At 45.1% G+C, this 26,782-nt stretch overlaps 1 protein-coding gene across 2 annotated transcripts in view; it reads left to right on the plus strand.

The window, feature by feature from the left end:
- The window catches only part of RTN1 (reticulon 1), a 124,335-nt gene extending 98,091 nt beyond the window's left edge, over positions 1-26,244 (plus strand). Inside the window, exons 1-7 of one of the 2 annotated variants that reach the window (XM_054286928.1) lie at positions 7,356-7,573; positions 20,735-20,942; positions 23,023-23,161; positions 24,025-24,094; positions 24,482-24,528; positions 24,611-24,669; positions 25,421-26,244. In XM_054286928.1, the coding sequence (XP_054142903.1) occupies positions 7,513-7,573; positions 20,735-20,942; positions 23,023-23,161; positions 24,025-24,094; positions 24,482-24,528; positions 24,611-24,669; positions 25,421-25,463 (627 nt within the window). In that variant the 5' untranslated portion in view covers positions 7,356-7,512 and the 3' untranslated portion in view covers positions 25,464-26,244. Of the gene's footprint in view, positions 1-7,355; positions 7,574-20,734; positions 20,943-23,022; positions 23,162-24,024; positions 24,095-24,481; positions 24,529-24,610; positions 24,670-25,420 lie in introns of those variants that run through there. The other variant, XM_054286927.1, reaches the window with a different exon arrangement.
- The last annotated feature ends 538 nt before the right edge of the window (positions 26,245-26,782 follow it).

Consider the following 26,782-nt stretch of genomic DNA (forward strand, 5'->3'; position numbering starts at 1 on the left):
CTTTGTGCCACACAGCACTGCTGGCATTGCTGCAATAAGCAGCCCCACTGCCTCCTCCAGCACTTCTGCAAGCACTGCAGGCTGTGTTTGCTCAGGACAGGATCAGCTGCTTCTTCACCTCCCCCTGCCCACCCTTTCCTCCATTTCTCTGCAAGCTCAGCCGGGATTTTCCCATATTAACATCCAGCTTTGCAGGCTGGGCATGACTGGAGGTCTCCCTTTGCAGAGGGCACCTTGGTACCCAGGTGTTTCCCACCCATGGAGCAGGCTGTTGAATCCAGCAGTGTGTCGGTGCTTTGCCTCTGTTTTCCAAGGAAAGCTGGGGTTGCCATGGCAATGGTGTGCCGGCCAGGGCTGCAGCATCCCCACACCTCCACCAGGAACCAGCCTGCCCTCCCTTCAGGGCAGGGTGGGGAATGTAAAAAAGCCCGTGCTGAGATGCTTGAAGCAGCTCTCCAGCATGGTGAGAAGCTCAGGCCCTAATGGGGAGCACCTTTCCCCAAGGAATATTATTTTTTGGGCACATCTGAAGCTGGGGAAAGGGCCTTGATCTATATTAAATTATTCTGCACCTTCTCCCCTGGCCTGGATTGGGCTGGCAGCAGGAGTGCCAGGCGCTGGAGCAGAGGAGCCAGCAGAAATGCTGCAAAGCACAGCTCATTCTCAAGCACCCCTGGCTGCTTTTGAGCATCCCAAACTCAATTAGGGGTTGTGGCACTGCTGCAAATGTGGCCTCAGTCTGCTGAGCCTCTGCCTGCAGGCTGTTGGTTTAATATGCAGTCACATTTGCAAAATTTGTAGCTGCATTTTGCACTTGGGCAGAGAATCCCAGCCTCTGAATCAGCACCTGGAGCTTCAAAACTTGGGCCTGATCCCAGCAGAGCCAGAGCAAAGGGTGGCCCTGCAAGCTGGGAGCAAAGCTTTGGCATTTTTTTGTGGGAAAATCTTTCCTGGGGTGCACCAGAGCTGCCTGAGCTCAGGACTGGGATGTGCAGAGGAGCCAAGGACAGGACAGGACCTCTCCTTGGTGGCTTGTGTGGCACAGCCTCACTTCCCCAGCTCAGGCACTGGACAACAGACATCGCTTCAAGAATTTGCTGAAAATGCATCATCATCATCTCTTTGGAGCATGCTTGGCCAAAGAAAAGAGTCCTCTGTGCCCCTTACACAACACAAGAGGGGATTTCACCATTTCCAGGAGCAGTGCAATCCAAATTCATCTTCACCACCTCGCTTCATCTCCCCTGGTCCAGGAATGGCAGCCAGCAACACCAGCCTTGCAAGCTGTGCTGCAAAAACGAGCAAGGCTCCTCTGCTGGAGCTGCAGGTGTTGTGCTGGGTGCTGCAGAAACAAAGCTCAAAAAGCAGACCATGCCCCAAATTGAAATAGACCAAGCAGAGCCAGAGACCTGAGAGAAGAGATTCCCAAGGTCACGTAGTAGGGAGCCTGTGGCAGATGCGGGGACTGAGCAGAGATCTCCTGCGGCTCAGCCATGCTGTGGTCTCAGGACTCTCTTCTCTTTTGTCTTCCAGTACATTAAGAAGATCAGTTAATGAAATGGAATTAATAATGCCAGCTGCAGCACCAGCAATGCTGTAGGAGAGAAAAATTTCACAGAACAGGCTTAAAAAACAGAAGGCTTGAAAAGGGTAATAGGCTGGAAGCACTTCCTTTGTAATGGGGGAGTGCAGGAGGTCAGGGAGAGTTTTAGGGTCTTTTCAGCTTTACTGATGAAATCTTAAAGGAGAAATGAAGATGCAGCAAGTACCTCCCCCAGAGGAGAGAAACTCATGATTTTAAGGTTCCCAGCAACTGTAAAAAGTAGTCCCACTGGAAAGAATCAAAAGACTTTTCTAGGTCAATGGCAGGAATAGAGCCTTTATTTCTATGAACCTCGCAGTTCAAAAATAACATTAAAGAACCAAGAGAAATTATCCACCTCTGAAGAGGCAGGAGTAAATCAAAACTGATTGTTGTGTGTTAGTTGTGCTGCTGCCCACAGGAATCAGGGAGCTCAGATGGCACCACAGCAGTCCTGGCCATCTCTGGCATGGCTGCTGGAGAAGGTCTGTGCCGTGTTCACTGAGGCACATCAGAGGCTCAAAACCCAAAATTGTTTCTTAACAACAAGGTTGAATCTAAGGAGTTCCCCCAAAGGGCTCATTTACTAGGATTCAATGAAAGAGCACCTCATTCCCAGGGAAGGAGGCAAGCACAAAGCTTGTCTCACCTGGGTCTTTCACCAACTCATGTGGCTCATGTCAATGACTTGCTGCTGAAAATCTTATGATAATAAGGTCTTATAACATGGTTATATACATTCATTATACAATTATAGATGGTTATTTTATTGTTATCTGTAGTTATTATATAATCCTCTTGTACAGTCAGGACTCTTGAACTTGGAGAAGGGGAGATCTCAGAGCACCTTCCAGTGCCTAAAGGGGGCTGACGAGAGCTGGAGAGGGATTTTGGGCAAGGGCATGGAGTGATAGGAGAAAGGGGAATGGCTTTATCTGACAGAAGGCAGGTTTAGATCAGATATTAAGAATAAATTCTTCACTGTGAGGGTGGTGAGGCCTGGCAGAGGCTGCCCAGGAAAGCTGTGGCTGCCCCATCCCTGAAGTGTCCCAGGCCAGGTTGGATGGGGCTCTGAACAGCCTGGGATACTGGAAACTGTCCCTGCCCATGCCAGGGGTTGGGAACTGGATGATCTTTAAGGTCTCTTCTAATTTACACTTCTATGATTAGATATATCCATCTATATCTATATATAGATATATATATCAATAATCTCAGCTTTTGAGCAAAGATGGGTATGAAGAACAGTTTTGCTCAGCAGAAAGTGAAACAGAGGCAGCAGAGCAGAAGCTTAGCACGTATCAAAATCACACTTCTTGTCCTTGTGAACAATCCAAATATTTTGACTGATGATTTAAAAAAAAACCTATAAATCCAGACATTTCAAGACTTAAAAAGAAATTGCAGGGAGGCTGGAACATTATGTGACATGCCCGGACATGGGGCTTCTTTTGTTGTGATTTTTCAGCTTCAGGCTTTAATTCTGCCAGTTTAAGACCATATTGACTTTTTTTACCAGTTTATTGAATCCTTTTGTGGTCTGAAGACCTGAGAAAAAAGGTAATTCATCACTGCATTACATCTTCTAAGAGAAAGTAGCAAAGACTTGGGGCAAAAGAGAGCAAGGACAGAGCTGTCTGTGTGCTTCCTGCACTGTGAGAAGTGATGGACCTGAAGCAGCCATCAGCATCTCCCAGCTCATGGCCTTGCCATTTCAGCTGCCTCTGAGCAGCTCTGCAGACCAGAAAATGTGCAAGAATGAGCACAAGACAGTGAAAAGGATGAGAGCAGAGCCAGGATTTGGCCCATCCTTCTGCTATTGACAGCTTCTTCACGAAAATGTAATTGCTGGCTGCCCTTGCTTGGAGTGCTCAGGCAAAAAATTCCCCGTTGCTCTTTAGAGCTTCGAGACATATTAATGCAACTTTTAAAATAGCATCCTCTCTATTTTTGTTGCTAATGCTAAGAACAAATTAGCTTAGAAAAACAACCCAAACGATCTCCCTTAATGCTATTGTTCTCCTAAAGTGCTAAGTGTCAGGATCTTTCAGCACCACGCTGCAGATCTGGCGCTGCCCTCAATGTGTCCCACGGAGCCTTGACGTGGAGTGATGCAGGAAAACACAGTCAGTCCAAAGTGCCTTCAAAGTCACTGCACTCCAAACAGTGGTTTCAGCTCTGTCTGTGGATTTTTAATCATTAAATCACCTTTGAAACCAACTGAAACCAGCTGACTTCCACCCCTGCCCTCCAACAGGGTTGTTAAGGGATGGCCCCAAATTTTAGTTCCCGTGGTAGAACAGTGGGGGCTTCTGAGCTCTTATGGACTGTTATGGTCCATTCAAGTGTATTTACCTAAAAAGTCTTAAATGTTGCTAACTCTGACCTCATCAGAGCTTATCAGTGGTGCACAGGTGGTCTGGATCACCGTGGAAGGACCTTTGGAGGGCAACAAGGTAGGGCTGGAGTGCCAGTCCTGCTGCAGGATTCCCTGTGTCCCTGAAGGAGCACAACCCTGGAGGCCACAGCCCATGGCAGGGTGTCCCTGTCCTCTGCAGAGCTACAGTCTGCAGCTCAGTTGGCCATCCAGATGTGGGTGCCCCATGCCTGGAATTGCTAAAGGCCAGAATGGATGGGGATTTGAAAAACCTTGTCTAGTGGAGGGCATCCCTGCCCATGGGCAAAGGGTTTGGAACTGGATGAGCTTTAAGGTTCCTTCCAGCCCAAACCATTCAATAATTTTATGATTTTGTGATCCCTGTTGGAGTTGGAGGATGGAAAGAGATGAGGCAGACAGCAATACCCTACGCACGTGTTCACTTGGCCAGTGGTTTCCTGCAGTGATCCCATGGGTGCCTTTATTTTATTGAGTGCTTACCCCACACATCCTGCATGCACAGATCATCATCTCCAGCAGAGTATGGAACAGGCAAGTGCTGCTGAGCCCTCTTGGCTTGTGGCTGTGCCATCAACACTGAGCTTCATGTGACCTCACTAACACATCTAAAGATCTGTAATAATTTCAGTAACATCCCTAGCAGAAGGAGGCTCCCAATGGACAGTGCTCTGAAGGGAAGCAAATTCTACTCACTACTTTTCATCCTGCTCCTGCTCATGATCACAGGAAGGCTCTCCTCCAACACTGAACTTTCCTGCAGCTGATGCCAAGATCTCTGTGCATGTCTCACCCTTTTCAGATCCCGGCAGTGCAATGTTTATTTGTGCCTTCCAGCCTGCTCCTGGTTTAGTTCTGTGGCAAAGAAGCAGTTCTTAACCTCAGGATTGATGGCCAAGTGCTCAGTCCCAATTCTGTGTCACTGCTTACTGAATGCATAATTCAAAATTTCATTGTGGAAATGCATTTTTTTATCAATGGCCATTTTAGTGCTGGATCCACCAGTGCTGATTGGGATTTTGTGCAATTTCTGTAGTCACACACAGAGTTGCTTCTGTCCCCCACCTGCCTCAGGTCCTGGGACAAGTGAGTGCTCACTGGAAGCTCTCCTTTGCCCATGTGCATTTTCTAAGTGTCTTCATCTCACTGTTCCAGTTGAGTTCTGTCTCTAACACAAATGCAGTGTTCTTGTTACTGCTGGTAAAGTGATGGGTTCTGGTGCCTGTGGATTAAAATAGTTCTGGAAGTAGTGTGGGAGAGTCCAATCACATGGGCCAGGTCTGAAGAGACACTTTTCCAAAGGGGAGTAAGAATTTAAACAGGAAGCCTGATGGCGTGGTTCCTTTTGCTAGCCTGGAAGAGGGAATGGAGAAATCAAGTCTGAGGTGAGAAAAATTTCTACAAACAATGAAGCCAAGGAGAAATCATTATTGGGATGTTAAATGTACATGCACCACTCTTCTGTCCAAAGGGAATTTGTCCTTCATACTTGACTGAGAAATTTGGGTTATAGAGAGACCAAACAGAGATCTTTTGCCTTCTCTCTGCTGTGTTGCTGGTGGCACACACCCAGTAGCCACAAATTTTACCTATGTACCATGTTTGGAGTGTCTCTGGCTATTCCAGGGACGAGGATGCAGAAGTTTTATGTGAATTATGTCTCTGTTTTATACACACTGCTTGTAAATACTTCATATTATGGCTTGGTGCTGGGAACCCCATTGTAGAGCTGCAAAATGTATCAATAGGGAAATTTCCTGCTCTTGCAAAGGGTCTAAACCAATTGGTCCATGCTTAGAATTCATCCCTTGCCAACCTCTTTCTTCCTTTTTTTTTTTTCTCTTTTAACAAAGCCAGGAAGAACACAAAATCCAGGTTTGTAATATTACAGATGGTTTAATCTTGCAATACGCAATGGCAGCTGAAGCCAGTTCTGCCCCAATCAGTTAAGGATTTCCCTGATAGGGGAATGAAGATGCTGGGTTCAAGGCTAAGCAAATGCTTTTGGGGATCTCAGGGATGGTTTATAATAATAAACAATAAACAACAGTTGTTGGTCTCTCTAATCCCAGCAGAGTTTCCTAGGTAAAGAGTAAGATAATACTATGGTGAATTTCCTTAAATTTTGTCTTTCGTCTATAAGATGAATTACCTGAGGGAAGCATAAGTGACATAGTGCTGCCAGTTGGAGGAGATACCTGTTAATTCAGGTATTAAAGACCTTTTGTTTTTGGAGCCAAAAGAGAAGAAGGGTTCAAACCCTATTTCCCATGCTGATGAGTATATGACCCACTGTGTCTGTGTTGGTGCTTGTTTCCACATAAAGAAATCAAAATTCAGTAAAACGCTGCTAAAGTGAAATTATTTTATGAACTGTCATGATCTAAAGGTTTAAGTCCAGTCTCAGAACTGAGAGGTGCCCAGCTGGGGTCATTCTGCCCAAAATGACTGGACACACTCTGACATACTGGTCACTCTTCAATGAAATGGGGTGATTTTTTTGGGAGTTTAATATTCCTAGGCACCCCAAAATCTGGAAATGCAAACAGGTTGAGTGGTAAAATACTTTCTTTCCCAGTGTTTGCCAAGTGTGACCATTGGATGGTTATGATGTCTCTGCAAGGCTATTCATAAAAGTTTATTGGTGGGGAAACTGAGGCAGAGGCTGTGTCCTGCTAGGGAAGGAGTGGTAGGGCCCATGTTAAAATTTAGCTATTAGTGTGCCTTTCCCAAATTGTCCTGTATTCCTGCACTCTTACACCTCAAATCCTGATTTATGCAGCATTTCGGGCAACGAGAGGAGGCAGCACACCCCAACCTGGTGCACCTGGGGGTCCTCAGCATCCTGGTGTGGCAGGGATTGGCTTGGGGGGGCCACAAGGGTCACCCCATGCCTGCAGGGTTTTCAAAAAATATACCGTAAAATAAGGGCTGCTCTGCAGGGCTTTGAGCCTGACCTTGTTTATTTTCCTGCCTGCTCCCCGACCCCACCCAGCTGGGCAGAGGAGAGGGAGGCATGAAAACCTGGAGGGGTTGCGGTGTGAAAGAAAAAAAAAGAAAAAAAAAAGAAAAAAATTAAGAAAATATCAGATTCCATCACTGTCAAGAAATTTCTGGAACAGCCACAACCGTACTGACACACAGGCAACACTGCTCACCCCCCCCCCCCCCCCATATTTACCCGCACCCAATTTGCTTTTATTTCTTCGCCATCAGGTCGCCTTTAACCATTTCCACGGCTTAGCGGGGCTAAGCCGCCCGAGCTGAAGCTTTTGATTTGAAAAGGGCCCCGCATCCCCTTTTCAAAAGGAGCCTGCTCCCTGGGGCAGCCACATCACACTGCTGATTTGCTGCAGTGGAGACCGCAGCGCGTACAATATGCCCTCCCCCTCCGCCTGTGCTGCTTACAGCATCAGTCCGGAGCCGAGCGGGGAGGCGGCCGCGGCACCCGGCAGCGCGCCCATGCTCGGGAATGCCTGACTGCTAACGCAGTGCCTCCGAAACAGCGCGACCGGCCAGCCCCGAGCCCCCCGAGATGCAAGCCAGTGCCGACTCCACCAAGATGGACTGTCTTTGGAGCAACTGGAAATGTCAGGGTATTCTATCTGTTCTGGTGTTGCATGCTAGGGCTGCATGGCAGAGGAGGCAAAGGCAGGATCCATCCATTTTTGCATTGTTCACCTGTGCGGGCCTTTGCATGCTGTTTCTTCTCCCTCCTCCTCCGGGAAGCTTTTCTTTGGGGGTAATTTAAGAAAGAAAGGAAAGATTAAAAGCCCCTATTTCTGATTTCTGTTCTTGGAATGCGTTTCTCCCATCCGCAGGTGTCTCACCCTGAAAGCATCCAGGATACAGGTCCTGCCTTCTTCCCACCTTGCGGCTCATCCCCAGAGCATCCGCCCTTGCCTTAGCGGCGTCATTCCCCATCCCCGGCTCTCTCCATCGGGATGCCTCTGGCATGATTTCCCACCTTTGGGGCTTTATGATTTCCCACCTTTGGGGCTTTAGGGAAGCCGGGTGGCGGTGCTTTGGAGCCCGCCGGGCATGGGAGGTGGTGGCGTTGGGCTCCCGGGTGCCTCCTGCCCACGGACACACCCAGAGCCTTGTGTCACACAAAGAAAACGCAGCTCCGGCAAGGAGGGCGGCAGAGCCGGGCATGGCCCCCCGCTTCCTACTTTGCTCTAGGATTGTTTTTTTTTTTTTAAAAAAAAAAAAACCCCACATTAATATTTTCATTATGCTCCCGAACACTGGTTTCGGGGGGTGGAATATTGCGGGGATGTTGTGTCGCTGCCGCGGAGGCGAAAGGGAACAATGGCATCTCCCTTTTGGGTTGATTTTTCAGCGTGTTTGGAGCGGGTCGGTGTCTGCGCTGGGTGGGGCTGGCCACCTTCCCGGGTGCCTTGGACCGCTTTTCAGCCATTTTTAGTCGGCTTCACACTTCCCAGCCAGCATCCAGCCTTTGTTTTGATAAAAGACAGTCTCTGTGACGCTGCTCTGGTGGGCAGATTAGAGGCAGAAATGCTCGCGGCTGGTCCTGCCGGGCAGGATGGGGCTGCTTCGGGCAGGCTTTGTTCGGATGTATTTTTGTGATTTTGAGGTGCATGTTTACGCTGAAGAGTCAGCTCAGGGTGCTGATGCTCACAGCAGGGTCCCTGGGAGAGAGATTACTCCATGGCATCATCTCATTCAAGGGTCCAGGATGCTCGCAGGCATAGTTTCATAAACGCAGCTCGATGCAACAGAAGCTGAAAAACCTTCCTAAAGTGTTTTTTAGGGAGGGGTGGGGACGGAGAGACTTTTGAGATGCCCGTCTCTAGGGAGCTCGATATTTTTGCAATCGCAATTTAGCATTTAATTGTATTTAGGGGCTGAGGGTTTTTTAAGGAAGATGAGTAGCTGGAAAGTAAACAGATGCACCTGTTAAATGCCAGGCTCCAGCAGCTCAGGCTTTCCACACCAAAACGAAGGGCAAGGGTTTTCCATGTATTTGTGGGATTTATTAAGCTCAAATGAGAGAGTCACCACCAAACTTCAGGGTCTTTTCATCTGAGCTTTGCAGAGGAACTTCCTCGTAGGGTGGGGTTTGGGTATGGGTTTTTCTTCAAAAATGCTCAGTATTTTGCTGATTCTTATAAAAGCATTGACTTGCTGAGTCAGATTGCTGAACCACCTGTTTTTAGAACCAAACTGAGTATTTTCCTTCTCATGGGAAAAAAAAATCATAAATTAAAAAAAAAAAGGAATAAGGAAGGGCATGCTGCTCTTGTTTAATTAATAATTAATAATAATAGTGGGGTTTCTCTCCATCAGCGCTTTCCTTTTTGAAAGTGGGGTAGATTTGGTGAAAATTGAATGATACAATATGTCCCATGCTGATTTGAAAGAAAATCCCAGGTCTGAAAAAATCAACGCAGTTAAAATAAATCACTTGCCTCACTTCCACAGCATTTGCATTTTTTTTTCTTGGGTGGTGCTTTATGATTCCAAAATGATCCTGCAGAAAACATGAAATAGCCATAGAATATTATTTCTGTCATCCAAATCCTTTGATCAGTCCCAGATAAAATAGAGGAAATTTAAAATTCACCAGAAGGAAGACTAAAGACGATCCATTGATTCCTTTAATATCTATTATTCATGTTGTCTCTGTCTCAACCTGGAATATCAGTTCTGTGCAAATCTGGAGTTGTGTAATTTTGCCAGCTTGATTGTCAATGGAATTATGGTTCCTCCCTGAAAAGTCTGGAATGTGTCTGTGAGTGTAACAGATGCAGAGAGAAACCTCAGTAAATACAGAGCATATTTTTATGGAAATTATGGAGATTCGACAATGAGGTTAGAAAAAGTTTTGATTACTCAACAACCAAGCCTGCAACTAGCTGTATCATTGGATTGATCCTATAGTAGTCATAATTGACGTAAAATTGGGTGGGGATCGTGAGAAGCTGCAGAGATTCTTGGTGAGACTTTGACTTTGCCCCACTCAGTCAAGTGAATTTCCCTTGCAGTGAATCAACTGCTGCTGCTGCACACATTTAGAAATATTGGTTTTTACCTGCCCATCCTGCAAGTACAGCAGGATTAGAGCAAAGGTGGATCATCAGCAGCCCTTGGGTGAGCAGGACAGTAATCAGCCCTGCTGGGCACCTGCTTCATTCAGAATATTAACATGGGTGGCTCTGGGGAGCTGCAGCGCCTTCCACGCCCCAGTCAGTCGTCTCTGCACTGGAAGGTGATGCGTTCGAAGCAGGCTGGGATGGAGCCATGCATAATGCATGAGTGTGAGGAGAAATGTCCCTGCCTGGGCGTGCTGGTGGCTGTGGGCCTTGGAGGAACAGCCTATAGCCTGTGCCAGCTGTGTGTGTGACACAGGAGTGTGTCACCAGAGTGTGACAGAGTGCACAGCTTCCCACCGGGAGCTGCTGGGCGAGGGCAGCCTCGAGCTGCAGGGGAAGGGCAGGTCCCTGTGCCTTCCCCAGGGGCTCGGCTCAGCTCAGCAGGACACAGGTGGCTTTGGGGAATTGCAGGTTCACACCCTGCCAGAGACGTTCTCTGGATTAGGAAGGACATAAAATCATAGAACATCTTGAGTTGGGAGGGACTCACAAGGTTCATCAAAGTCCAACTTCTGCCCAGGACACCCCAACAATCCCACCCTGTGCCTGAGGACATTGTCCAAACACTCCTTGAGCTCTGCCAGCCTTGGTGCTGTGACCACTGCCCTGGGGAGCCTGTTCAGTGCCCAGACACCCTCTGGGTGAAGAACCTCTTCCTGATATCCAGCCTAAACTTCCTGTGGCACAGCTCCAGCCATTCCCTCAGGTTCTGCTGCTGGGCACCACAGAGATGAGATCAGGAGATCGGTGCCCAGGTTTTCATCCAGCTTGGATGAGTTGTTTGGTGTCAGTACCCTGGTCCTCATGAATATTCCTTTTTCCATTCTTCTACATGCCAGCTCTTGGCTGGTCAAGCTTACTCCTGCAGCTTCAACCTTCTGCAAGACTTATTAAAAAAGAAAAATGAAAAGATCCAGAGACACAGGCCCATGAAGTGTTCATAGAAATTATCCTAAATATTACCCCCATTATAATTATAACTTAATGTGGGAAAGGACTGCAGACTTCATCAAATCCATCTAGTTGACATGACTCTGCTGGGACTGCATTATTGATTATCATTCCTTGGTAGCTGTTTTCAGAGAGGCAGCTTCCTTACTTGATTGATACATCCATTGGTTTCCAAAGGGTGATGGGAAGCTGCAGCAACTGCTCGTGGCAATGTTCCTCACTTTAAGACTGATAAAGAATTTCAATGACAATAATACAGTTGCATGCACCTAATCTGTAATCTTATTGACAGTTGTGAAGTCTGCCTAATTACAGCTTTATAATGAGAATAAAACTTCAGCTAGTTGGTACTTTGAGTGCTTTACTGGAAATATTGTGGGCTGATCTCTCAGCAGGGATCCATTTGATAAAGATCTGCCCCAGTATTTGGTTCTTATGCTGGATCTTGCTAGGGCTAAAATCCTGGTACCAACTCAAAACCTGCTGTAACCAATTTAGCTCACAGTTTTATAAAACTGCACCAACTTGTGGGGAGTTTATTTCCTAATTTCACAGATGGTTTCCTGTGAAGTTTGAAGGAAATTTGTCAAGATTGTTTACAACTTTCAGATTTTCTGCCTTTTTTTTTGGTCACTGATACAGAAATTGGATCAATTCTTCTTCCAGCATGTTCCTGTTGATGGCAAAAGGAATCAGTGAGAAAATGTGCTCTGCACACCTGTTGAGCCAGGACAGAATCACAGAATGGTTTGGGATGGAAGGGACCTTAAAGACCACCCAGTTCCAACCTCCCTTCCATGGCCAGGGACACCTCCCACCAGACCAGGTTGCTCAGAGCCATGTCTTTTAACACCTGATGGACAATATTCTTTCATAGCCAGAACAAGGTGAAAATTCTCCCAAAGTAAGAGTATATTGAGGCATTCACTGAGGATTAATTTAAACTCCATTAAGGGGATAATGGGGGGGGCAATAGCTGAAGCAGTATTGGAGGGCTGCTTTGTTTTCATTTTTTTAGGTCCCTGGGAAGTGAGTTCTGGTGAGGCTTTTATGATAATCAACAGGGGTACTTTCTCCACATCATATTTAATTATAAGTAACATAGGTCTGAACCACTCATTTTGAAAATCTGCAGATTTTTGAATATTTGGGTAGAGTATAAGAGAGAGCCCAAGTCTATTCCTTTGGTCCAGGAGTATCTCAGGAGAATCTTCACATTTCCATAGCATTGTGTGCACTCAGAACCTGCATCAGGGACTCTGCTTGGTCTCCTTGGTTTCTGCTCAATTAAGGTGAGAGCCATAACATCCTCCTCAGAAACTGCCCAAAGCAGGCAGTGATACAGTCTGATGAGCAGGAGTTGTGTGTTTCTCCTGCTGCTGTGCTCAATCCCAGTCTTAAAGCATCTCTCACATGAAAATAACAACAGCATAATCGTTAATAGCAGCAATCACATAATAATTAATAATTAATGATAATAAATGCTACAGCAGACTCGTGTGTGTTGTGGTTGTAGGGTTGATTTCTTGCTGACAATCCTCTTTTACTGCCAGTCCTCTCCTGTCTACCCAAGCCTACTCTGGTGCCTCACATGAGGCAATCCATCAATATTTCTTTGCTCACATCTTGATCTTGCAGATGTTGTAGGAAATAACATGGAGGGCATCAAGGTTTTCCTTTTCCCTGATCCTATTCTTGTTCCAGGTCTCCTTTCATCAGACACAGGGGACTAAGAAGGTCTGAACTTTCAAGTTAAACCTTGAAACAGGTGGATGGTAAAGTTATAAAGCTGAACTGAGGACAGGAAGTCAATGGTCAGAGTGTGTACAAGAGGTAGAGGCGTGGAGAGATTCCTCAAGGCTGGAGATGGAGGATCAGGAGCTGTGCCTCATGAAACAGCACGGATACCCTCTCTTGGCTCTGCTGCTCATCCCAGCAGTCTCCCGAAGGCAGCAGACTCCTCATTAAACCATGTATCCATCTGTATTATGCTAGAATCAAATCTGTTGTGGGGAGGGGAGCAATGTCCACATTGGATCCTTAATTGAAGAGGAAGACTGGTCCTGCAGCCTGTGGTTCAGCCTGCAAGCTGGGCTTGCTTTGAATGCAAGCAGTATTTATTTCTACTCAAAACCTACAGCATTGTCTCATCTGTTGTCAAATACTTTTGTGACAGCAGTATAAACAAGGTTGTTCTTCTTAAATTGTGTTTCTTGGTTTTTTTCACTACCAGAAGGTCTGATAAATGCCTTATGAAGTCATTTATATTTATGAAGTTGTAATATTACACCATGTACACAAGTAAATGCTGTGTACAGGGATGTTTTTCTCACTTCTCTCAAAAACTGTTATTAGATAGGGAGTAAAACAGTACAACCCATTGATTTTACCTCCTAAGCAGACCCGGTGGTACCTCGATGGTGGGAAGGGCAGCTTGATCACTTCCAAAGGTGTTAGTAGTGTACTACTTACACCCTTTTATATAATCATCGTACTACATACAACCTTTTATATAATCATCAAGGCCCATGGGCTTCATTTGGAGGCTGAGTACCAGGAGTTTGCTCACACTTTTTGTAATAACTTCCATGGAAATGCTGCTTTTTGCACAATCATTTTTCACCCAGTTGTTGCAGTAGAGGAAAACAATGCAAAGTCAGAAGAGAACAGAGATTTTCAGAGGAGAAGCTGCGGAAGATTTGAATTGTGCTGTCTCTGCTTGGTTGATCATTAATTTTGATTCTAAAATGCTTTCTTTGAGACATGGAGGGGAAAGATTCTCATTTTTCCTACAAAATTATTCTTGGGAAACATAACCGTGCAGGAGGACAATTTAGCTACAGGTTGGTTTGGATCCTCTGTTCTCCCTCTGGGGTCTCTGCCCCACGCCACGAGGTTCTGGGGACCACAAAAACCCCCAAGGCCCAGTCCTCATGTTTCCAGATCCTAACAAGAATGGATTCAGGAGCATTTTTAATCAGTCTACCTTGGCACTGCCCTTTCCAGCCCCCACATCTGTCTTCTGGCTTTTTGATACCAAGAGGAGCAGAAGCATTTTCTGCTGCAGGCCATGGTGAGAGCTGTGAGAGCTTTTGGGCACTAGGGAGCCATTCCTTGCAGGCACAAGCGCTGCCTTGCTGTGCTGTTTCTTATATTTGTGAGGTTCATTTCAGCCTGCCCCACAAACATGGCTTTTTACCAGCTGTCCATATTAACAGGTGCTTTCTTGTACCATAGAGTTCACCTTTACTACACTGTGGCCCAAAGTGCTGGATCCCATTTGTTTAGCCAGATGAGGTTCTGCCAGAAATGTGGCTTTGAAGCAGTGTTTTGGCACCCTTGAAAAATCTTGCAAGTAGAAGACCACTTGAGTAACATTTTGTGAGTTCTGGTGTGAGTTAAAAAGCACAAGCAGGCAATACTTGCAGACAAACAGCTCATCAGACACACTTCTCCCAAAAAATTCTTCAAAGGCAGTGGCAGTGACCTGCAGTGCTGCTGTCTTAAAGATGGCTGGTAAGTCTTCCTTAATAAATGCAAATAGTTTTGAGTCTGAGGCAGTTCTGGCAAAACCCAGAGTCCTTTTATACCTTCACAAATGACTCAGACTTGTGGTGAGTTGTACTGTTAAGACTGCAAAGTGAGTGATGTTGAATCCCTCCTTGCAGGAGGCTAAAGGGAGATCATGGAAAGCTACAGCAGAACAGCTTCTGCATGCTAATGGGCATGGGGCAGGATTTTACAGTAGTGAATTTCCAAACAGAAGGAGCCTGACCCTCAAGCGAAGCCAAGGCTGATTTCAATGCCCAAACCCCTTTTGCAGACTGGGTGGTTTGAAGTTTTGGCTCTCGGAAGTGGATCTTGCTTAGCCAAACAGACTGAGCCCCTGTCCAACTGCATGCACAGCACACACCACAGCCTCACGTGGCACCAGCCTGTGCCTCATGAATATTCAGCGTGCATTGCTCAGAATTGTGCCATTGTGGTGGGGTTGGGCAGCACTATGCACACACACACCCCTGCCCAGTAAAACACCAGTGCTTACAGGACCCTGCACCACACCAGGACCTTTGATTCCTTCCCTTCTGATTGACCAAAGCACTCAGTTATTTTGTGGTTAATTTGTGCTGGGAGGTATCCTCTGCCCTTTAGCTGGTCTGGGGAATGCTGCAGCCACCTTGGAGCTGGGCTGGAAGCTGGCTGGGCCTGGCTGAGCGTGGGGCTGGCGCGTGCTGGCGAGTGGCCCTGCAGAGGAGGGTGGGTGTGTGTGAGAGCTGCAGCTCCAGCTCCTCTCCTGGCCTGTCATCCTCATTCCCACTGCGTCCCCATGTGCTGGGGAGGCTGCTCTGAGCCTGGATGGTTGTCTTTTCAGTGTGCCAAGGAAGGGGAACAGGCAGATGCCCTTCAGAAAAGGCTCAGGCACTGGTTGTACTTAGTCACCTGTTGAAAGACACTGAGCCCATGGGGTCAGAGAGTGTTTGGGAGGAGTTGTTTGGTATCTTAACCAGTTTTACATGAATATAGGGTGAGTTAAAACTCAAAGCAGAAATATTAATGTGGTGGACTGTGGGGATTTGTGAAGGAATTTCAAATGAGTTAGAGACAGACTCTGAATTGCTTTTGACAATGCAATTTATTTTTCTTATCTTCTACATAGGCAGGAAGGGTGAACTCAGGGCACATCTTCACTGCATGGTTCAGAAGGTCACAAGACCTTTTAAGGATTTATTAACCAATAAAACACTGCCAGCAAGGATATTTATGGTTTTGACCCAGTCCTTAAATATTTTGTCTTATGGACTCATGTTACAGTGCAAGCTTTCTAAGCCAATCATGTTATGACACACAAACCTACAGTACTGTACTTTAAAACTCTAAATTTTCCTCTACTTAGCTTAATGTGTCTCTGCTTTAAACTATAAATCCACATTCTCATTTCTAACACCTAAGCTTGGAAGCCTTTTCCAATGTCTCAAAGAAAATCCTGTGTTTAATTCTAAGCTTTGGTTCACAGGTCCAAAGTTCTGAGAATTCCCTGCATTTCATACTCCAGCAGTGGACAACCTCATCTTTAATTTTAATTCCTGTTTAGAATAAAAAAGAAAGGGTGTGAGGAAGGTTGATGCAAGTCTGGGTTCACCTGATGGTCAATGAGAAAATTTCTCATTCATTTGCCCCTTGGTCTTACAGCACCAGACATTGATGTGACAGGTACTTTGGCTCTGGTGTAAATGGTTACAGGAGAAAATGGCACTCTGAGGAAGCCAGGCAAAGGATCCCAGCTAGGGCATTCTGCACCCAGAGCTCCTCTCCCTGCTTTCCTTGTTTAGGCAAGGAAATGTAGGAGGAAAATGTGTTTAACCACTATCTCAGCAAGGAAGCATTTCTTTACCAAGAGGGTGATCAAACCCTGGAACTGGCTTCTAGAGAGATGGTCTGTGCCCCAAACCTGTCAGTGTTTCAGAGGCATTTGGAAAATGCTGTCAAAAACATGCTTTAGCTTTTGGTCAGCCCTGAATTGGTCAAGCTATTAGAGTAGGTGATGGTTGTAGATGCCTCCCAACTGAAATACTTCTCTTTTCTCCTCTCTTCTCTTCTCTTCTCTTCTCTTCTCTTCTCTTCTCTTTTCTCTTCTCTTCTCTTCTCTTCTCTTCTCTTTTTTCTCTTCTCTTCTCTCTTCTCCCTCCCCTCCCCTCCCCTCCCCTCCTCTCTTCTCCTCTCCTCTCCAATAATTTAAAAAGCCTTTGAAGTGACTGAAGCTGCAACTGAAAGAGAAAACGTGGCTCTGACAAGTGTAGCTCAGGTGTTTTTAGCAGCATCTAAATGCCAGGGGAGCTGATACAGCTCAAATCCCTGAGGCCTGTCCAGCCAAAGTCTTCGCAAGTCTCCACTGATTTCTAGTTCTGGATTCTCCTTCTTCCCTTTCCCTGCCCAAGGAGCTGTGAGGTTCGCCTCCCTCCTGTATCACCTTTTGCAAAGAGGTTTGGCTCAGCCCCTTCTCCATAAGGGAGAGGAGGAGGAATGCCTACAGGAACATCAAATCCCACCCAAACAGCTGGACAGGGCAGCAGGGCTGCAGCTCCATGTCCCCTCAAGGGAGATGAGGAGAAGGCAGATGTTCTTCCTGCCCTTGAGAGTCCTGACAGAGCTGGCAGGCTGTGGGTGAGGGGAACGTGCTCCCAGGATGGAACTGGGCACTGGGAGAGCCATGTAAAAATCACTGAACTCGTATCTCCCTTTTCTGTGCTGAGATTTTCCAGCTAGCAGTTGGCACTTCTTTTTTCCATGCACATGGGAATATTTGCCTCAGGTCTAAAAGACACAGGATCCCTCTGTCCCAGGTCTCCTTTGGCTGCAGAAAGAGGCCAGATGCTTTCTCATCTCCTCCCTCTCACATGCTCTTCTTCCCAGAACTGTGTCACTTGGCCTCCGTCCATCTCGCTCTGATCCTTTCCTTACCTGGTACAGCTGAGTAAATGTCCCAGTCATTCCATGGCAGGAACAGATGGCTTTCAGGATATACACACACCTGGTCAAGCCTGTCTTGAGTAACTCAGCATCTTCCCTTTTGAGGAGAATGAGAAAATGCAGTTTGGCATCTCTCTGCATGAGAATGTAGCCCACTGCCAGCCTGCAGGAGTATGAGTTTGAAGATCATCAGAAGGAAAAGGCTTATTTGGTCATTATGGATCTTATAATTAATTGGGATTGACTCAGGGAGCTCTGTTGGAGTTCAGTTTGTATTTTTTGGCTCAGTTCTCATTTGTTTGCCTCTCTACTGCCTGAGTCCCAGGGAATGTTTTCCCCTGGCACGTGTCCTTTTTCTGCTATCAGCAGATGATGTACCATGTACACCAGCTCACCTGTGCAATTTATTGTTAAGGTTTTGTGTGATAGACAACTTAAGTATCTCACAGGCAGATGTACATAAATTTTCAGTACTCTGACAGATTAATTTTTGAGCACAAAAAATACCAGGTTGTGAATAATCAGAGAATCTTAGAATGGGTTGGTTTGGAAGGGAGCTTAAAAATCATCTCATCCCACCCCTCCTGCCATGGGCAGGGACACCTTCCACTTGTTCCATGCCCCATCCAGCCTGGTCTTGAACATTTCCAGCGATGAGGCAGCCACAGCTTCTGTAGGCGCCCTGTGCCAGGGCCTCATCACCCTCACAGAAAATAAAACACCTCCTATCCAAGTGCTCACTGGTGACAGCACCCAGTTGTGCTGCAGGATTTTCAAGTATCTTTACTGAAAAAGACTATGATAAATGGCCAAACCTGCACCCTTGTGTTCTGGATGCCATTTTGTAAGGATGGTTTGCAAGGATGGAGTTGCATGCTCGATCACCTCATCACTGTGAGCAATCTGTGGAGCTCCAGCTGTGTCCTGCAATGCAGCTGTGTCTGCTGCTAAACCTCCTCATCCAGGTGCTCTGACAATGCTGGAACTGCATTTTGGAGCATTCCAAACTCCCTGCCCCAGAGTTTCTGCAGAAGCAGGCATGGGCACCTATCTGTAAAAGACTGGTCCCTGTTTTATGGGGTCAGCACCCAGGATCCCAAAACAGGCACCAAGATCCCTTGTCCTGTGCCTTCCATGCAGCCCATAGGATCCAGCCATGTGTGCTGATGAACACAGGTCCAGTGCTGAACACTTAAAAATAGTAAAAAGGTTCATTTATAGAGTATGTTGATGGAGAATATAATTGGATGTGAATGGTGCGTGAAGAGAGGAGAGCTCGGTAATACAACAGCAATTTTTGCATTCAAGCCCATCACTGTAAAGCAAGGCTAATATGTGTAATAGTAATGAGTAATAGAACTCATTGACTCAAGGCAAACACTCTCTGATGACTCACAATTTTTGGAGATTTGATTTGATTATAAGGACTAAGAGGCTGGATTAATTTTGTTTCTTTTAGTATCGGTGACTGGTTTTTTTTCCTGACAGATTGCAGTTTTCCTGAATTTACTCTTTGTTCAGAATGATTTGACAAGTGGCATCTCTCAAATCTGTTTGGCTGGTGCTGTGTTCAAGCTGTTCTTGAGGACTTGTGTAGTGTGTGAAATTAAAGCTGTTTTGTTTAGGTTGTCATGAGCACGTTCTCTGGCTGGATGAAGAGTTCTCTCAGAAACAGGTTGTGGGTGTAAACAGATTAAATTCACCTTTGTGGACTGGATATTCCACAATCCTTTCATAAAATTTTGCTATTTTAGTGGCTGGCTCTGATACTGAAATTTTTTGCTGGAGAGGTTGAAATAAAATATACAAAGTGGGTGGAAAACACTGTAACAGTTAACTGCTTTACAAATATAAAAATACACTAGTTAAAAATGGTCATATGCACTTGTTTTGTTCTAGCCAGCACCTCCCATGGACAGGGGAAGTTATATAACAAGCAGAAAGCTTTTTTTTTTTTTTAAATTTCTGATTCTGAGGTTGGATTGAGTTGCAAGAAAGATTATTCTGTATTTGAAAGCCTTATCTGAAAAATGGTTTCCTACTCATGGAACTATTAAGCAGTGGTAAAACCAGGAGTCTTTTCCTTTCTCAAAACTTAGGAGATAACAAAATTAAATTGTCGAAACTTTGAATAGGAAAATGGTTTATTGTGGCTAGCCCCAAACTACCGCATTCATTTATCAACAACCAAAACTGGAAAACGCTTGATCAAGCATTTGGCATTTGAACTTGTTAAAAACAAAAAAAAATTTAAAAAATTGAATTTTCAGACTGAATAAATGCAAGGTAGGTTGAAATCTTCCATTCAGCCCTAGCAACAACACAAAGCACTTGCAACCAGCTTGCATTTGCCTTGCTGCTGCAAGAGACCCACCCACCGTGCTGCAGTTGGAGATACTCATCCATCTTATCTAACCCAGGCACAGGCACAAGCAAAACAAGGATTTCAAGTAGGTCATCGGTTGTAATTTCCTCAGCCCGTGGCTCCAGTCCCTTTGCTGCTCCTGCTGAGGAGCTCCTGCTGGTGCTGCTGTGAGCAGAGACATCGCTGCTCCCTGAGGGTCACACAGGGCCCGTAGTGACCACCACCGATGCCTTTGCAGCTCCTGCCTGTTGTATTTGCGGGAAATGCCCCAGAAAAGGCAGGAATGATGCATCTGACTCCATGTTCTCAGAAGGCTAATTTATTACTTTATAATACTGTATTATATTAAAGAGTACTATACTATACTAAAGAATACAGAAAGGATACTTATTAAAATGCTAAAAAGATAATAATGAAAACTCGTGACTCTCTCCAGAGTCTTGACACAGCTTGGCCCTGATTGGCCAACAAGTAAAAAACAACTCACAGCAGAACCCAGTGAAACAATCACCTGTGGGTAAACAATCTCCAAACACATTCCACACAGGAGAAGCAAAAGAGATAAGAATTGTTTTCCTTTTCTCTGAAGCTTCTCAGCTTCCCAGGAGAAAAAATTCCAGGCGAAGGGATTTTTTTCAGAGAGTGTGAACCAGAATCCAATGAAACAATCACCTGTGGGTAAACAATCTCCAAACACATTCCACACGAGCAAAACAGAGGAGAAGCAAATGAGATGAGAATTGTTTTCCTTTTCCCTGAGGCTTCTCAGCTTCCCAGGAGAAAAAATCCTGGGATGAAGGGATTTTTTCAGAGAATGTGAACCACCTGCCTTTAACAATTTATTCTTCTCCCCCCAGCTATCGACTTGTTGTACTGGCGCGACATCAAGCAGACGGGGATCGTGTTTGGCAGCCTGCTGTTGCTGCTCTTCTCCCTGACCCAGTTCAGTGTTGTCAGCGTCGTCGCCTACCTGGCCCTGGCCGGCCTCTCGGCCACCATCAGCTTCAGAATCTACAAATCCGTCCTACAGGCCGTGCAGAAGACGGACGAGGGCCACCCCTTCAAGTGAGTGGCTTTGTGCTTGTTGGGAAGGATGAAAGTATGCTTAGCAGAAAGATTTTTGAATGTAGAATCTGAAGAAGGAATAGAAATGAAGTTTTGATATACAGGAAAAGAATTGCTGAGCCAGTTTTACTGGATAACCAAGGAGGCAAAGAGTATGTTGGATAGAAGGGGTTTTTGTGGCTTAGAGCAAAGGATAAACCCACCTCAAGTGAGTGGCTTTGTGGTTGTTGGGAAGGATGAAAGTTTGACAAGGAAGTCTCACAGATATGTATGTTTAGCAGAAAGATTTTTGAATGCAGAATCTGAAGAAAGAATAGAAATGAAAGCAAGTTTTGATATAGAAAAAAATAATTGCTGAGCCAGTCTAACTGGATAACCAAGGAGGCAAAGGGTGTGTTAGTTAGAAGAGGTTTCTATGACTTAGAGCAAAGAATAAACGCACCTCAAACAAGATGTTTTTACCAAGCAGAAAGATAGCACAGGCAAACAAGACAGCAAATGTTTCAAGTAGAAAAAAGAATTTTCCACTGCAAGAAAACTGAAAAACAACTTCTAGCTTAAACTGTAATGTACTAACTTTTAGTGACTGGAGGATTGTAACATGAATATGGTAATTATAGTAGTTATGATGGGCTATAGGTAATAGTTAAGGTGTAGATTGGTTCTACTGTATTAAGATGCTCAGCAAAGTATATAATGCATTGTAACCAAAACCAAAAGCTCTCCAGGCCTGCCTGCAGCTGGAGCTGTCAGCTGTAGGTACAGGCTCTGTCACCCACCACCCTGGGCTGCTGTAACCTCTTGGATGTAATAAACTGCATTTTGAAGAGCTGCCTGGAGTCCCACATCTCTCATTCAGGCTCTTACTGTGGTGATGCCCAAGCCCTGCTTTTGTGCCAGAAGAAATTCTCATCTTGCTCATAAAGCAGCAAATAAAAATATTTTCACAGTGTCTCAAAAATCGTAAGGTTCTGTCACCTTAGATCCTGGAGAGAGAAAGAAAAACAGCACACCACAAAAACTGTCATCCTCTAGGACATGGGATTTTTTTGTCAAAAATGTATGGGAAATTTTAAGCAGAGAAAAGGAGTTTAGAGCTGGTGATAATACAGCATACCTGCAAGAGAAAAGAGCTTTGTTTCTGGGCACAGTCTATTGCCCTTGAAGTGAGTGGCTTTGTGGCGATGCCCAAGCACTGCTTTTGTGCCAGAAGAAATTCTCTTCTTGCTCATAAAGCAGGAAATAATGACATTTTCACAGTGTCTCAAAAATTGTAAGGTTCTGTTGGCTTAGATCTTGGAGGGAGAAAGAAAAACAAAACACCACAAAAATGTTCATCCTCTAGGACATGGGATTTTTTTCTCAAAAAGATAGGGGAAATTTTAAGCAGAGAAAAGGAGTTTAGAGCTGGTGATAATACAACATACCTGCAAGAGAAAAGAGCATTGTTTCTGGGCACAATCTGTTGGGTATAGAAGGCAACTATTGATATCTTTTCTCCAGCAGCCTGATATCTAAGTGATGATGGCAGTGCCAATGCACTCCCCACTCTCCGCAGGGTCTGGGGAGATCGCTCCACAAGAACAGTGATCCTTTTTCCTCTGCTGTGCCCACCACTTGGTAAAGCAGATCATGGAACTGGTGTGGTTTACAGACACACACTAAAAAAAATCTTGTTGAGGTGCTGCTCCTCCTGCTTCACTTGGGCCAGTTCTGAGCAGTGACTCAGGATGAGGGTGCATAGCTCAGAGAGCAGCACAGAAATTTGTGGGGAAAACTCCAAGATCAGATTTTTATCCCCATTTGGGTGAGAAAAAGAGAGAAATCCCATCAAGACCAGGCTCTGTGTGGGAAGAGGGCGAGGCTGGAGGTGAACAGCCCCAGCTCAGCATCACCCAGAGAGATGGGTCATGCAGGGTGAAGAGGGTGCTCGTGGCCCTGGGCCTGCAGGGAGGGGAGCTCATTGCTCCAGCACAAAGAAATGAGGTCTGGGAAGGAGGGAATGATGGGTTGGATGGGTTTTAGTGTGAACAGCAGGGGAAACTTCCCAGGTTTGTAATGGGACCTGTGTTTCTGGCAGAGCCTACTTGGAGATGGAGATGAACCTTTCACAGGACCAGATCCAGAAATACACAGATTGTCTCCAGCTATACGTCAACAGCACAGTCAAAGAGCTGAGGAGACTCTTTCTCGTTCAGGACCTTGTGGATTCTTTAAAAGTAGGATTGCTTTAAATATTTTTAACCCCTCTCTAGAGGATAAATCTACATTTCAAAGAGCTGCTTCCCATGTTGACAGGGTTGTCATGAAACCTAGTTTTGTGTAGCTCCAAATATGAAAGTTGCTCTGCTTTTTGATTTAAAAACTGTTTCCAGCACTTCAGAGGTTTGGCATTTGAATGTATTGATAGGTAATACAGGATGTAAAAATTTGCAGAAACAGCTTAGCTCCTCCTCAGTTCTAGAAGCATCCCAGCAATTTGCTTTCTATTGCTTTGTTATAAAATAATGGTCCCCTCTGTTAATCTGGATTTCATCTGGTCGCATTTCCTGCTATGGAAGAAGATCTTCTTTCACCCCCTGCTGAAATAACTGTTGATTTTTAGCCTTATACTCAAGCAGGTGTCTTTTAGAGCAAGGGGAAGATCATTAAGAGAGCAGACATAGGTTAGGCTCCTAAATTACTAAAGAATTTTTGGAAAATGTACCCATCTTTCAGCCTCAAGTGTTACCAGTCTCTGGGATTACCACTTCAGGGCTCTGTTTAAGCTGTTTGGGGTTAAACATCTGCCCAGACATCATAAAAATTGGATGCAGAAATCTGCCTATGCCATTCTCAATGCAGAGTTCTACGCGGATGCAATTTAGGCCCTAAATAGACATGAAAGCTGAGCTAAGAGGATGAGAAGCAGAACAGAGAATGGGGTTAATACACCTAGAAAAACTACCTCGTTCCTAATGTGCCTTAACCACTCTCTTCCACATTAAAAAAGGCTAATGTGCTGTTATATTAGCTATTTGAGCAAACTGTTTTCTTCTTATGCTGGCACTGGAGGTGATGTAATGATCCATCTTTAATTTAGTTTGCAGTACTAATGTGGCTGCTGACTTATGTGGGAGCCCTCTTCAATGGCCTGACTCTTCTGATAATGGGTAAAAATCAGCATTTCTTTTAAAAATCTATTTTTAACTTGAACTCCCTCCAGATTTCATCTTAGACAAAACAGCCTATCCCCGGCCTGCCTTCCCCTCAGTTAAACCACCAACATTTATTTCCCTTCCCCGTAAATATTAATTGTTCTGTTATGCTGTCCCTCCTGCTAGAGCTACTTTGCAGTTCATGGTTTTGTGCAGCTCCCAGTCCCAGAGCAGTGGGGAATTCCATATTTGGGAGGCTTGAGCAAAGTGCATTTTTAATACAAAGCTCCCTGGTGGATCAGCTGACCAAGTGGCACGATAATGTGTTTGCCACCAAAGTAGGTCTCTCCTCTGGGGGAATCTGATCTGCAGAACATAACACTGTGCTCCTTTTCTCCTCAGCTGTGGTGTCTATGTTTACTCTCCCCGTTGTATATGACAAGTACCAGGTAGGTCTGTCTGCAGGGTGCATTAGGGGTGCCTCTGCCTGGTTGTTGCCTCCTTGACTTGGTCTCCTCTTGCTCTTTGCAGGCACAGATTGATCAATACTTGGGGCTGGTGCGGACCCACATAAACGCGGTGGTGGCAAAGTGAGTTCAGCAGCCAGCTCTGGGAGGTTGTGGTGCCCTCGGGGGTGGCTGGGACCTGGGTGGCCCTGGGGACACTATGTCCTGTCAGTGGTGTCCTCCCAGAGAGGTTGAGATGCCTGGAGGAGCCCTCCCAGCTGAGTGCAGACCAAGGCACTCCGTCCTTCTGTCCCCTCCCCTGCTGTTTGGGGGATTGTGGGCAGAGCAGCCCGGTCACAGACTGGTGTCCACACTGGTACCTGGCCAGGACAAACAGGAAGGAATGAGTTCATTCTCTTCCCCACTGACCACTCCAAGCCCGATTTTTTGCATGAGCTGATAGCATTAATGGCCAAAGTAGGAATTAGGACACTACCCTGTCACAGAAAGCAAATACCTGGAAGCAGCATCATCTTCAGTGTTTCAAATCCCCGTGGAAGAGGCAGAAGATCTGGGTGATATTTTGAAATTTTGTTCTGAAAATTCTATTTTTAGACTCTATTCCTGGCTTTCTATAGACCTTGGAGAAATAATGCTGGGGGGACAATATCACTGAACATATCCCTAGATTACAGGAACCACCAAAATCCAGGCCTGTAAGAGCACCTGATGGGCATCACTTCTGTTTCTCGTGGCACTTTACTTCACCTGTTGAGACAACACACTGAGCATGGACTAGAGATTATCCCTCTATAAGAGTCCAAGTGGGGAACCACTGGAATGGAATAACTGCCTCACCATATAATCCTTTTTCTTTTTCTTCTTTATTTTTTAGGATTCAAGCTAAAATCCCAGGTGCTAAGAGAAAGGCAGAGTAAATCAGACATCAAGAATTCATCGACTACAGTAGTGCATAATGGGGAAATCTGGAGTGAAAACAGCTCTGTTCTTACACTTTACTGCAAATTTATCATTCTTTTTTTTTTCTTGACACCATAATCTTAGAAACATAAAACTCAGAAGCAGTGCTTTTCCCCTGCTGCTTCTGCACTTAGAATATTTGCAATCACTTGTGTCAAGCACTAAAGTATAGTAAAGAGAAAAGTGTACTAGATGTGGTTTTTTGTGTTGCTTATAAAGTGCATGATGGTGAGAGCCTAAATAATATTGACCTCTTTATTTAATTTTTTTTTAGTGTTTTTCCTTCTTCTATTGGCATTGCTTCTATAACTTTTAATGTTACATGTGGCTAGGGGCTTTCCTGCTTAGCGCACTTGATGCAATAGTTAAAATTGCTTCTACGTCACTGGGTTGCTGGTTGGATTCATCTTTATTAACTATATAGAATTGTAGACTGATGTTTTAGTGTTTTCCAGCACAAATAAAATAAACAGTAATCAGTACTTATGGTAATCAGTTTTGTATAACTCAAAAAAAAAAGAAAAAAAGAAAAAAAGAAAACAAAACCCAGTACTTTTGTCGTAAAGGATTGACAGGCTGATTTACATGTATGGTAACTGGAAAGTTCCAGCATGTTCAATTTATTACAATTTGTATTACATTCTCTGTAGTTCCTAATGGACTTAATTATGGACTCTGAATATTTGCACTTATGTACTTGATACCGAATGCAGAAATAAATGTTACTAAATGTAAAAAGTTCTCTTTCTTGTCACCACTGGGGTTACCTTGACATTTGGGCGCTGGACACACACTGTGCAAAAAGGAGCATTTTCCCTCTTTCTCTCTCCTCTGGACATCAGCACACACTTTGCCCTTACATCATGGTGCAGTCCAACAAGTGGTACCCGATGTCTTACTCTTAGACGTCTTAGGTGTCTAACTAAGAGTAAGTAGGTCATCTAATATTTTTACATCTTGATGACCTTCCTTGGAATAAAAGGAAGATCTCTGCACACAGTTTGTTTAGTTTTGGTGGTGGTGTAGCAAATATCAGGTAGATGAACCAGGGTCTCTTCCTCCATTTGCTTGCTGTGCAAACCACGAGCAGCACAATATGGAGGTGTCAGCGCAGCACAAAGGGCTCTTCAGTTTCCTTATCACCAACTGCTCTCTTACCCAAACTATTCTCTGAAATCTGCTTTAAACAGAATCAATGTCAAATCCAGAGGCTGGGAGCTGAAACAAGCATTTATTCTGGTACAAAGGTGAAGTTTTTAAAAATTGGAATTTGGTT

Source organism: Melozone crissalis, unplaced genomic scaffold (assembly GCF_028551555.1).
Source record: "Melozone crissalis strain CALT ecotype California unplaced genomic scaffold, PUWL_Pcris_2 ptg000056l_1, whole genome shotgun sequence".
Classification (NCBI taxonomy): Eukaryota; Metazoa; Chordata; class Aves; order Passeriformes; family Passerellidae; genus Melozone; species Melozone crissalis.